General features: G+C 40.8%; 1 protein-coding gene across 2 annotated transcripts in view; it reads left to right on the top strand.

Moving 5' to 3' along the window:
* ATP6V0A4 (ATPase H+ transporting V0 subunit a4) overlaps positions 1-12,818 on the top strand; it is a 44,393-nt gene that overhangs the window by 15,921 nt on the left and 15,654 nt on the right. For both annotated transcript variants that reach the window (XM_087873759.1, XM_060694522.2), the window contains 8 exons: positions 109-235; positions 377-459; positions 4,711-4,804; positions 5,497-5,709; positions 7,711-7,861; positions 10,044-10,183; positions 11,168-11,325; positions 12,500-12,593. In XM_087873759.1, the coding sequence (XP_087729885.1) occupies positions 109-235; positions 377-459; positions 4,711-4,804; positions 5,497-5,709; positions 7,711-7,861; positions 10,044-10,183; positions 11,168-11,325; positions 12,500-12,593 (1,060 nt within the window). The remainder of the gene's footprint in view (positions 1-108; positions 236-376; positions 460-4,710; positions 4,805-5,496; positions 5,710-7,710; positions 7,862-10,043; positions 10,184-11,167; positions 11,326-12,499; positions 12,594-12,818) is intronic.

The raw sequence follows: 12,818 nt of genomic DNA, 5'->3' as shown, positions 1-12,818 counted from the left end.
GCCAATCTAGGAACTGGTAGTAGGATTACAATTGGTATAATTCAATAAACTAATTACTTCTGAAAGGGTATATTATACAGGGTATTATGTTTGTTTTGCATTCCATAGATTCATAGCTGGTGTGATTAAAAGAGAGAGGCTGGTGACTTTTGAACGTTTGCTGTGGAGAGCCTGCAGGGGAAACATCTACCTGAAGTTCAGTGAAATGGATACACCCTTGGAAGATCCTGTCACTGTAGGTACCGATAGGTTTTTAATTTTGTTGCCTCAGATCTTTTACCTGGGATATAATGCTAGGAAATTGCTGGGATTGTATTTGGTTGCCTCTGTGATTATTTTGAAACGGTTTCTCCTTAAATCATATTTCCTTTCCCAGAAAGAAGAGATGAAAAAGAATGTATTCATCATCTTCTATCAAGGGGAACAGCTGAGACAGAAAATCAAGAAGATTTGTGAAGGGTGAGAAAGAGCATTTTGACTGTAACTGAAATTAATGAATCTTGAGTTGGTCAATTAATGAAACTTGAATTGGCTTTCAGATTGATCTCAGTGGGATTTTAATGCCCACTGTTTTGTCTTGCCTTAGACAAGACCCAGCCTGGAAAATTCAAAGTGTAATTAAGTCCAGAGTTGGAACATGCTGATACAATCCAGGTTGGCTGTGTGAGTTCTAAATCTTTACTCACAACTATCTGATAGAGAATTATCGCTATCACAATCGCTTCTAGTTCTGTAGCTGAAATTTATATTGAACATGTCGTCCCAAAGGTGCTTATTCAAGAGGCACTTGGACTTTCTTTGTTTTTCCTTGAAGACGTTTCACTTCTCATCCAAGAAGCTTCCTCAGTTCTGACTGAGAATTTAGATAAGAAGCGTCGGAACTGAAGAAGCTCCTTGGATGAGAAGCGAAACATCTTCAAGGAAAAACAAAGACAGTCCAGATGCCTCTTGAAAAAGCTCCTTTGGGTCAGCCATGACTTGGATGACTGAGAATCTCCATAGACATATTGAACATGCCCCATTGATTACAAATGTTTGGGGGTGAAGACAGCTCCTTAAAGAGCCAACATGATATCATCCATGTCCAAATTGAAGATAGAGGTCCTCCGGGATTTACAGTATTTTAGAAAACTTGAAGCACCACATTTCTAAATCCAAACCAATTATTCACAGGTTTAGTGGGGTACAAAAAAAATTGTCTTTTTTGGCAAGAGGTGGGAAAAAGTGCAAAAATTCTGTTAAAGCATGTACAAGAAACCCCCATCTGCTATTCAATATTCTTTGTCCTATAGAAATTCAAGATTTGAGATTAATGCTAATGTTTTTATCTCTTGGGTTTTTTTTTTACTGCAAGTTGCTCTTAATTTTAATGCTAGAAAAAAATTAATTAGTGTTAAATTTTACCTACCAGATTTATTAAGATTGGAAGCAGCGCAAAAGATAAGCATTTCCCTAAGCCTTCTCTCTTTCAATTGAGGATGCTGAAACACTAATAGGCGTTCTCCAGCAGATTTTATCAATTTCAAAACTCTCCAGTGAATGGTTCGTGTGCTTTCCTAGATGAAGGTGTCATTAAAGTAAAAGTGACATTCTGACAGGAAAAACCGGCATGCAAAAGAACTGTGAAAAGATCAAAGCTATCGGGCTGAAACCTTGTCTATGTTGGGGAGAAGGGAGGGAATGTAGCTTGTGTGGGCTCTTTTAAAGAGAGAGATTTTTTCCAAGTACAATTTGAGAACTTAAAAGTTCAGTTTAAAATATGGGGTGAGCACCTAAAGCTTTTCCTAATGAAAAACTTAGTTAATATGCTTCAGTTGAAAGTTTGATTTGAATACATTAATGATAAATCCATGCCATGCTTGAAGCTGAAATAATATAGGCCAGTGGTGGCGAATCTTTTACTCACTGAGTGCTGAACAGGTGCGCTGCGCGTGCAACCGCACAATCTCCATATGCGTGCGGCTTTTGTGTGGCTCCCCCTGTGCGCTGAAGGCGCAATTGCACCATCTGTGCATTCACATGGTTTTTGCACGCACACAAACGCCATCTATGCATGTGTACGCTGCGTGCAAGTACTCTCCTGCGCATGTGCAAATGCTCGCGCATGTGCGGGAGAGCTCCGAAGACCAGTTGGGTCCCCTGAATTGCGCGCATGTGCACCGGAGTTCTGAACACCAGCTGGGGTGTTGGGCAACATGCATGCGCAGCTGCAGGTGAGTTGGGCGACAGCTCGCGTGCCCGGAAAGATGGCTCTGTATGCCACCTTGGGCACGCGTGCCATAGGTTCGCCATCACAGATATAGGCATGGATAGCTGCATCAAGGTGGGGTGGAAGAAAAAGTATTGTGATGGTAACCCTACCACTGTTGTATGCAGATGTACAAAAGGAGAAAGGTTTGCATGAGCCATGATAACACAGTGGTTAGAATGCAGTATTGCAGGCTAATTCTGCTGACTGCCAGAGTTCGATTCTCACTGGCTCAAGGTTGACTCAGCCTTCCATCCTTCCAAGGTTGGTAAAATGAGGAGCCAGATTGTTGGGGACAATATGCTGTCTCTGTAAACCGCTTACAGAGGGCTGCGAAGGGGTACATAAGTGCTATTGCTATTGTAATATTGTGCGCACCATCCTGCAAGTTTGATGGTGCCACTGACTGGATAGGTAGCACTTCCTTCTTGCAATGAAGCACTTTCCTTCCATATTTAAGCTTTCCTAGTAATGGAAAGTCCAGACATTCTATACAGCAGTGGAACAAATCAATTTGCCTATTATATAATCTACTCTAGAAATTATATAAAAATATATCTTAAACTCCATGGTCCGTGCAGCCACTAGTGACATTGTGACATTTCTGCCTTGTTCTCTCTCTCTGGCCCACAGTTCCTGAAAAATAATTAAAATATTCAGACCTTTTCTTCTGATACATGTTATGGGGGAAGGTCGACAGGCAGATGGAGCTGAAAGTGTAAATATTACCCTTTAACCCAGATCTTGACTTCACCAAGAGCAAAAGAGTAGCGTGGGAAGCTTCATCTGCCTGCTTGTGAGTAAAACATGCTCAGAACACATACATTCCAAAAGTATATACCATAGAAACCTGGTATATTTGTTCATTACAGATGAGAGAATAATAGGGTGGACAATTTGCAGGATCAATAAAAATGAAAAGTTTAGCAAAAAGCAAAGCATTTTATTGATTCTAATAACGCTCCCAATAGAATATCCCTCATAGCCTGGGAGCAACACAGAGAAAGCCTTTTCCTGCATGTCAAGTAGATGAGTCTTTATTATTATTATTATTTGTTATTATACATTTTTCTTTATTATACATCACGTTTCCATTTCTGCAACAACAGTGTACTTTCTGTATCAAGTCTCTTTTAAGTATAAAGGTAAAGGTAAAGGTTCCCCTCGCACGTATGTGCTAGTCCTTCCCGACTCTAGGGGGCGGTGCTCATCTCTGTTTCAAAGCCGAAGAGCCAGCGATGTCCAAAGATGTCTCCGTAGTCATGTGGCCGGCATGACTAAACGCCAAAGGCGCACGGAACGCTGTTACCTTCCCACCAAAGGTGGCCCCTATTTTTCTACTTGCATTTTTTACGTGCTTTCGAACTGCTAGGTTGGTAGAAGCTGGGACAAGTAATGGGAGCTCACTCTGTTATGCGGCGCTAGGGATTCGAACCATCGAATTGCCAACCTTTCGAGCGACAAGTTCAGAGTCTTAGCCACTGAGCCACCACGTTCCCCTTTTAAGTATATATAGTATTATACACCCTGATTATAACAATTGTTCTCATAATTATACAATGTAGTCTCTCTTAAATATACATAATCTTGTACGTCTTGTATGACAGTTATTCTCATAGTTATACCATAACACTCTATACCTGTGATGGCAAACCTATGGCACGCGTGCCACAGCTGGCACGCAGAGCCCTCTCTGCGGGCACATGAGCCATCCCCAGCTCAGTTCTACCGCGCATGCACCTCCTGCTGGAGCAACTGATTTTGGGGATGTGCGGGGCGCATGAGGAAGACGCATGCACATGCATGGGGGGGTCACATGTGCAGGTACAGGAGTGGGAGAGGTTGCGTGTGCACATGTGGGGAGCATGGGGGGTCATGCATGCATGCACGGGGGCGCATTGCATTATGGGTGCCGGCACGCACGCTTTCGGCACGCAATGAGAAAAAGGTTAGCCATCAGTGCTCTATACACTTGTCACTCTATATACTTTAATCTATAGTCAAGTACAGTCCAATGGTAATATTACTTATAGTATATAGGCTTATATATCTATATCTATATGTATTTATTTCTATTTTGTTAACCTTCTTTTGTTATTAAATTACTAATCTCTGCGCCTGTTATCTAAGGTAGATGAGTCTTTGAGAAGGATGACTCCAAAACCTTTCTCCTAAAAAACTTAATGGCTTGATAAGCTCTTAATAGCCCTTAAGTCATTTAGCTAGTCAAATCTTAAGCCATTCAAGACTTACTTTAAAAAGTAATTTTATCTTAAATTATCCATTAAGCAGTTGGAAACCAGTGTAGAACTTTCATTGGGAAAGCCTATAGGATCTGTGTACCTTGTACTGGTTAGCAATCTAGCTACTGCCTTTTTTAACAATTACAACTACCATACCTTTATTGTAAAGTGCATTTCAGCAGACACAGTGGCTGGAACCAGGTATTGTTTCTTCATTAGGTTCCGTGCCACTGTATATCCCTGTCCTGAATCAGCTGGAGAACGCCGAGAAATGGCTGCTGGCGTGAACACAAGGATTGAAGATCTCAACACAGTAGGTAGTCTTTAGCCTTGCTTGGAGTAATATGCTTAGGTCAGCATGTGCCAATCCTTAGCAGCTATTGGAGCCCTGGCAGAAGTGGACAGTATGTAGTTCAGATATGTGTCCTAGCATCCTTCCTACGGTGCCAGTCAGCAGGTAGTTGGGTCTAGAGACTACCCGTTGTGTTTCTTATAAGGCTTCAGAGCCACATCACTTAGGGCACTATGGGAGATTTAAATGGCAGCTGACAATAAAAATAAAACACCACTGTGGTTGCCATCAGGACTAATAGCAAGTAGAACAATAGGTGGGCATAGTGTGGAAGCTGCTGATATGGGATGGGAGTGAAATGTAAGAAGCTGGAAAATTAGTCAAATGGTCCCAATAACGGGGTAGAGCAGGAGTGTCAAACTGGCAGCCTGCAGGCCGGATGCGTCATGCACAGGCCACGCCCACCCTAGCTCCACAAAAGGAAAAACAATCATGGCAACATGACACCACAAGTTTGACACCCGTGGGGTAGAGCAAATATAAACTATGAATCTAAGCCAGTTCTTTCATCCTACACATGTGTCTGTCTGTAACTGCCAGAATTCCTCAACCAGGAAGGGCATTCTGCAGGTTGGCTGGGGAATTTTAGTATGGTAGTTGTAGCCCATACATTTGTTGGGTTTCTAATCTAAACTTTTGCCCCTACTTTACAGGTGATCATCCAAACTGAGTCCCATCGACAGGGGCTATTGAAGGAGGCATCTGCGAACCTGTGGGCCTGGGGAATCAAAGTGAAGAAAATGAAAGCCATCTACCACATCTTGAATTCTTGCAACATTGATGTCACTCAACAGTGTGTCATTGCAGAGATCTGGTTCCCTGTGATAGATACCCCCAGGATAAAAACAGCACTAAATCAAGGAATGGTAAGGAGAATTCTGTCATTCTTAGCAAACAATATTTACTCAGCTGAGTGCCCTGAATCTGTGGCAGAGTACTTACTTTGCCTGCAGAAAAAAAGGACTGAGGGAAACTTTGCAGATTTTTCAATACCCAACTAGAGAACATGACTAATACTGGATTATTACTAGGTCAACAGTCAAGCAGAAAACAATACTCTCATCAAGGTACTACCAAAGAGAAAACCACATCTCCACCAAAGCTGGCAAGGCAAGCTCCTGTATATAAACAGGGAGCAAACCCCATACTCTCCAGCACTGAAGATATTCCCTTGTTGGATAAGGAAAGCAAACAACCAAGCTAATATATCCTCTTCTATTAGAAAAAGGACTGGTGGGTGTTGAATACTGCAGAGTGTAAGGAAAATGACCCAGATTATGGGGGCAATAAAATGACTTTGTATAAATGTAGAAAAGTATGAAGGCTATTGCTTAACACATTGTAAGATGTCCTGAGTCTCCGGAGAAGGGCGGCATACAAATCAAATTAAAAAAAAAATATGGACAGATGTAAGCTCTGTTAAACAAATCAACAAAGGGGTGAAAAAATGTCCACAACAGAGTGATGATAATATTTTGACGAGACTCCGCCAGATACCTCCTAATTCACAGGTGTATAAGAAGGAGGAATAGGTACAACACAGACAGGCTTGCAAAATTCTGTTGTTACAACCAAATGTAGTAAATATACTAAACAAGAAATTGTTTAGAGGTAGGACAATGGGTGGAAACTAATCAAGGAGAGAAGCAACTTAGAACTAAGGAGAAATTTCCTGACAGTTAGAACAATTAATCAGTGGAACAACTTGCCTCCAGAAGTTGTGAATGCTCCAACACTGGAAGTTTTAAGAAGATGTTGGGTAACCATTTGTCTGAAGTGGTGTAGGGTTTCCTGCTTAAGCAGGGGGTTGGACTAGAAGACCTCCAAGATCCCTTCCAACTCTGTTATGCTATTCTATTCTATTCTATTCTATTCTATTCTATTCTATTCTATTCTATTCTATTCTATTCTATTCACCTTTTTGTGGAGTTGATTTCCAGATCTGGCCTGCTTAGACAGATAATTTATCCCAGTACACCAAATTATTTTTTTCATGACTGCAGAATAAGGGAGGATCTCCTGGTACCCAAACTTCTTATCTCTGTTGGAAGTAGAAACGCTACTGATATATACATTTTGCTATGTACTTAAAAAGGTTCAAGCTGGAATAACTAAATCTGGAATAACTAAATAAGTGAAAGGGGTTATCTGTGCTAATTACTACAGTATTGTTTTCAGGGGCTCTCAAAAGTCTCTTTTTTATATATATAAATACAAGTAATCTAGATTGTTGTTATAAGTCCCCTGCTCTTTTTAGCTTTTGTCTGTTGTTTATGTGTCTTTCTTTTAGCCTGCTTTTGTCCGATTCTGACAATTTTTGATATTTTTTAATGTTTATTAAACATCAAACTAGCTAAATTGCTTAACATGTGAGTGGCTCGTGTATTTGCTTGGATCTAGATACAGGAATTCTGAGACAGTGTGTTGGACACAAATTAAACTGGAAATAGCCCGCAGTTGTTTTCCAACAGTGGGAAAGATTCCACAAATTCTCACTGACAGCTCCCTAAAGACTTTTGTTCCCATTATTCTTTGGTAGAGGCTACAGATGTGAGTGCAATATACAGCCAATTTTAACACTGTACTGTAAATGTATTTATTGATTTAACTGTTTTGGTAACCTAAGACCCAAGATTCTAGGCAGTAGACCAGTGTTTCTCAACCTTGGCAACTTTAAGCTGTGTGGATTTCAACACTCAGAATTCCCTAGCCAGGATGGTGGCTGAGTAATTCTGGGAGTTGAAGTCCACCCAGCTTAAAGTTGCCAAGGTTGAGAAACCCTGCAGTAGACTAACAGAAACATGGAGTTGGAAGAAACTGTGGATGTAATGACTGCCTAATTCTAATCATTGTTGACTTGATCTCAGGAACGAAGCGGTTCTACAATCAACCCCATCCTGACTGCTATACAGACCAAGTTGGAACCTCCTACCTTTAACCGGACCAATAAATTCACTGCTGGATTCCAGGCCATTGTAGATGCTTATGGTGTTGGGAATTATAGGGAGATTAACCCAGGTATATGGACTCTGATTTATTTTTGATCCCTTTTTTAAGATAGCAGCAGTGGTGGGATTCAGCCAGTTCTGGCCGGTTTGGGTGAACCAGTAGTTAAATTGCTGGCTGGCCCCTCCCCACCCCTCCCTGCCCCCACCCCTTCCAGGAGTCCCCACGCCCCCCATTTTGGCTCCCAGGTAAGTCCTAGGCCCAAAACGGGATGCAGGGAGGGGCGGTGCATCCCCCACATGGCCCACGGGCCAGTGACTCACTCTCAGTCCGACCCATCTCACAGGATTGTTCTGGGGAAAATAGAAGGAAAGGGTGTTGGATATGTTTGCTGCCTTGAGTTATTTGTAAAAATAATAAAGGTAGGAAATAAACAACAAACAAAATATTAGCGCCTAAAATACTGCTTCTCTTACAATATACATCTCGGGTGGGATTCAGCCGGTTCAGACCAGTTCGGGCATACCGGTAGCTCCGACGATCAGCTGGGAGAGAACCAGTTTGCTCCGACGATCAGGTGGGCCTGCCCGCCTGTCCCTGCGCGCTTTACTAACCTTTATCCTCTCAGCTGATTTGTGTGGCAGAGCGGATTGCCATGCCTCAGCTGTGTTAGTCCCCAGAAGTAACATGGAAGTTTAGTTTTGTCAAAACTGCGCATGTGTCCGCAGTGATCACCGAACCAGTTGTTAAACCGGCAGGATCCCACCACTGCATCCAATATATATCACAGGTAGAACTCAGAGCTAGCCTAGATGAAATTCAGAATAAGGCATTAAACCTTTACATCTTTAAAGGTCACTATAAATAACCGATATAGTAATAGACTGCCTCGAAGCGCATAAAGGATTTTTTGTCTTTTTTGTTTCTATAATTGTCAGAGGCAAGGGGTTTTTTTAATAGAGATTTTTGAGGATTAAAATTTTTAAAAGATTGAGAAGTCTTGATCTAAAAAGAGACACATCCATATACCTATTAAGTCCAGATCCTAAAATTATATAATATCTTATCTAAAAACATTCAATTCCAGGTATTCATTATAGTTACCCATATTCTATTTTATAGAATATAATTATAATTGCCACTTATAATTCATTCCCTACTTGGGGTACTTCAACCCAAAGGAAAACATGGTTTTAAATTAACAGCATTTCATTATTTTATGTGTATATGTGTATGTGTATGTGTATACATATACTGGTATATGGAAAACAAGCATAATATACTGTGTAACAGTGCCATCTGTTGATTCCAACTGAGAAGGCATGTTTTAAAATTTTCATTGAAACCCAGTTCATTAGTCTCTGTTCAAGTTTTGATTAAAAGATGGGTTGGTCCTTACTTAAGTTAGCAGGTTTATCTCTGATTCCCAATTGTAGTCCAATATGTACCTTCTGGCATCAATAAATAAGGAGAATGTTGAAAAGTGTCCATTGCTTCTCAGAAACTTGAGAAACAAACTTTCAGTGTCAGGCGAAAAGGTTCTTCGATACATACGTTGAATTTGGAGGCTCCAAAAATTGCTCACCACTCAAAAAAACAAAGGTGTTTGTGAACCATTTGTCTGAAGTGGTATAGGGTTTCCTGCCTAGACAGGGGGTTGGACTAGAAGACCTCCAAGGTCCCTTCGAATTCTATTATTCTGTATTCTGAACTGATTTAGAATCCCTTGCTTTTGGGGGGCCTGGAAATAAGATTTGTCCCTTCCACTAAATTAGTTGAGCAGAGAAATGTGATATTGTATTCCTGGCTCTTCTGGAGTGATCCTTAACAGCAGAACTAGGCAGTCAGTGCCTCCAACTAAACTGGACTTCAATTCTAATTTCCAACCACAGAAACCATGATTTTCCAAATTAAATCAAACTGGTGTATTAGGTAAGGTGTTGACCGGGAAATCAGGACGCTATGACTTCTACGTAGTCCCAACTTAAGCATGAAAAACCTTGGCCCAGTCACTCTCTCTCAATCCAACTCACTTCCTGAGATGGTTGTTGTGGGGAAAATAGGAGGAGGAAGGAGTATCGATACGTTATCCACGTGGAGTTGTGTATGACAAAAAGAAAAAAGGCAGGATAACAATGACAATAATTAGAGGCATCCATTTTTTAAAATGTTCTCTCACTGAACCATCAATTGATTTGCAATGTGTACATGTTTAACAAGTGATGTGACAGGGTTTTTTTCCCCCCTCCCACAGCTCCCTTCACTATCATTACCTTCCCTTTTTTGTTTGCGGTGATGTTTGGCGATTGTGGTCATGGTACAGTCATGCTGGCCTTTGCACTGTGGATGATCAGCAATGAAAAGGTTTTTTTGGCTCAGAAAAATGACAGTGAGGTAGGTGACTTAGGATGGTATCTCAATGCTTACAGCAAGCAGCATTCAAAAGTGTTTTTTTTAAAAAAAAATTATTACCGGTATATTCTACTCTGCCCAATCTCTGAAATTTGTGGGTTAGATTACTAAATTCTTTAAAGCATCAAGTTTCTAAAAATGTATTTTAAAAATTACAGAAAAAACAATTAAGCAATGAGAAGAAGCCAATCAACCAGTTCAGAGGTGGGTTTCAGCAGGTTCTGACCAGTTCTGGAGAACCAGTAGTGGAAATTTTGAGTAGTTTGGAGAACCGGCAAATACCACCTCTGGTTGGCCACTGAGTGGGGTGGGAGATTTTGCAATATCCTTCCCCCAGGAGTGGGGTGGGAATGGAGATTTTACTGTATCCTTCCCCTGCCACACCCACCAAGCCACGCCCATCAAACCATGTCACGCCCACCAAGCCACACCCACAGAACCAGTAGTAAAAAATTTTGAAACCCACCACTGAACCAGTTACTGACTGTTATCAACCAGTTGATTTCAAAGGAAAGATATTATTTATGTGCCACACAACTCACTACCCAAAGTGACTTAAAATACGGGCAATGTAAAACTGAGAGCAATCCTCTAGAAATGCTGAGGAATATCTTTACCCAGAACTGAAAAAGATGTAAAAGGGCCAGTCATACTTCCTGAAGAGGCATTTCATAATCAGAGTCCCATATCTAAGCAGGCTTTCTTCTTGGTCACCCATCTCACTTCTCATGGTGAGAAGAAGGATCTCCAGAGATGACTCATTTCTTTCCAAAGCAGTAAACAATAGGTGAAGAACTGCTTATGCAGATCTCTTCAACCTGATGCCTTCTCAGCTAGCAGGATCAGTTTTGAGAATTGATGTCCCACATTTCTAGAAGACGCCAAATGGAGAAGGGCACCATAAATGAGGCTGCAGTAAACTTTGTTCTTGATCCTCTCTTGATTATATATAATATTCCTGTGCAGATCTGGAACATCTTTTTCGGTGGACGCTACTTGATCCTTCTCATGAGTATCTTCTCCATTTACACTGGCTTTATTTACAACGATTGCTTCTCCAAATCGTTCAACATATTTGGATCTTCCTGGCGTGTCCGCCCCATGTACAACAATGGTGGATGGACGTAAGTGGCAAACAATGCTTGATAATTGCAGAGCATAGCAGCTGTATACTCAGTTTGCTCTTTTGTTTCACAATCTCTTTCTGAATTTATCCCTAATGATCTCTATTTTTCAAATTTCATAAAGGTCTTTAATCAGCAGCTGACTATGATTAAAAGCAAACAGGAAACAGTAGTTACTAGAAACTTCCCTTAGTTTGATTCAGAAAAGGCATGGCTATAAAATATTTTTTTCTGAGCCAATTCTAAACTTTTGATTCTATCAAGCTCATAATAGAAGCCAAATAGATTTCTCAAATTATTCATAACCCCTAACCCTGGATGTGGTGGTAGGAATTATAGGTCCCCAAGAGATCCGGGGGATGCAGTGGCTCAGTGGCTAAGACGCTCAGCTTGTCGATCAAAAGGTTCAGCAGTTCAAATCCCTAGTGCTGCGTAACGGAGTGAGCTCCTGTTACTTGTCCCAGCTTCTGCCAACCTAGCAGTTCGAAAGCATGTAAAAGCAAGTAGACAAATAGGGGCCACCTTTGGTGGGAAGGTAACAGCATTCTGTGCACCTTTGGCGTTTAGTCATGCTGGCCACATGACCATGGAGACGTCTTCGGACAGCACTGGCTCTTCAGCTTTGAAACGGAGATGAGCACTACCCCCTAGAGTCGGGAATGCAATGGAGAACTATTTTACAGGATCTCTAGAATATTCACTTTTAACCACCAAGGTGACAGAAACATATAAATTGAGGCCTACCATGTTGTACCTTCTGCACCAAACTACCTCGAGAAACATCACATCTTTTCTTATAATGAGTGATAGAGAAGAGTTCTTAAAGTCATCATACTCCAAACTTCATCAACCTCACTTAGGGAACGGCATCAACACAGAACAAAGTGGGATAGTTTATACAGTAATAGATAATATTGAAAATGTGAAGAGTGACTTTGGGCCCATTGAAGAAAGAGCAAGCTGATTCAACATAGGAAATGAAAGAACGTACACCAATTATATAAGCTGTTTAGTACAAAAAATCACCCGTAATCTGAGCTGTCCACATAGAAACTGCACAGCCAATGTTTTGGAGTTCAGTGTGTTTATATTGTTTTTCTTATGTTATTCATTGTGAGAAAAGGATATCGCATCTCAGTGACAATCTAATTAACATTTTTCTATTCATCCATAGGGACGAAATTGTTCATGAGAGTGGTGTTCTACAGTTAGATCCAAGTACAAAAGGTGTATATTCTGGAAACCCTTATCCTTTTGGAATTGATCCGGTAATTAGAAATAATTATTTGTCAATTCATAGGAAGAGAGAGATTAGGGGTGAAATGGTTGGGACTCCAATTTCAAAGGAAGAAGTCCGCAAAGACAGGGCTCCTCAAAAGGTTTTTAAGAGCCAAGACAATTATCTTCACTGACTTTTTTTTTTACCACAGATATGTAAACAATTAAATTGTAGGAAGTAGGAAAATGCTTTGTGTATTGACCTTTTTTTTTTT

The sequence above is a fragment of the Pantherophis guttatus genome, chromosome 7, assembly GCF_059756535.1.
Source record: "Pantherophis guttatus breed Tessera chromosome 7, ASM5975653v1, whole genome shotgun sequence".
Classification (NCBI taxonomy): domain Eukaryota; kingdom Metazoa; phylum Chordata; class Lepidosauria; order Squamata; family Colubridae; genus Pantherophis; species Pantherophis guttatus.
This window is presented reverse-complemented; position numbering and strand designations above follow the sequence as displayed.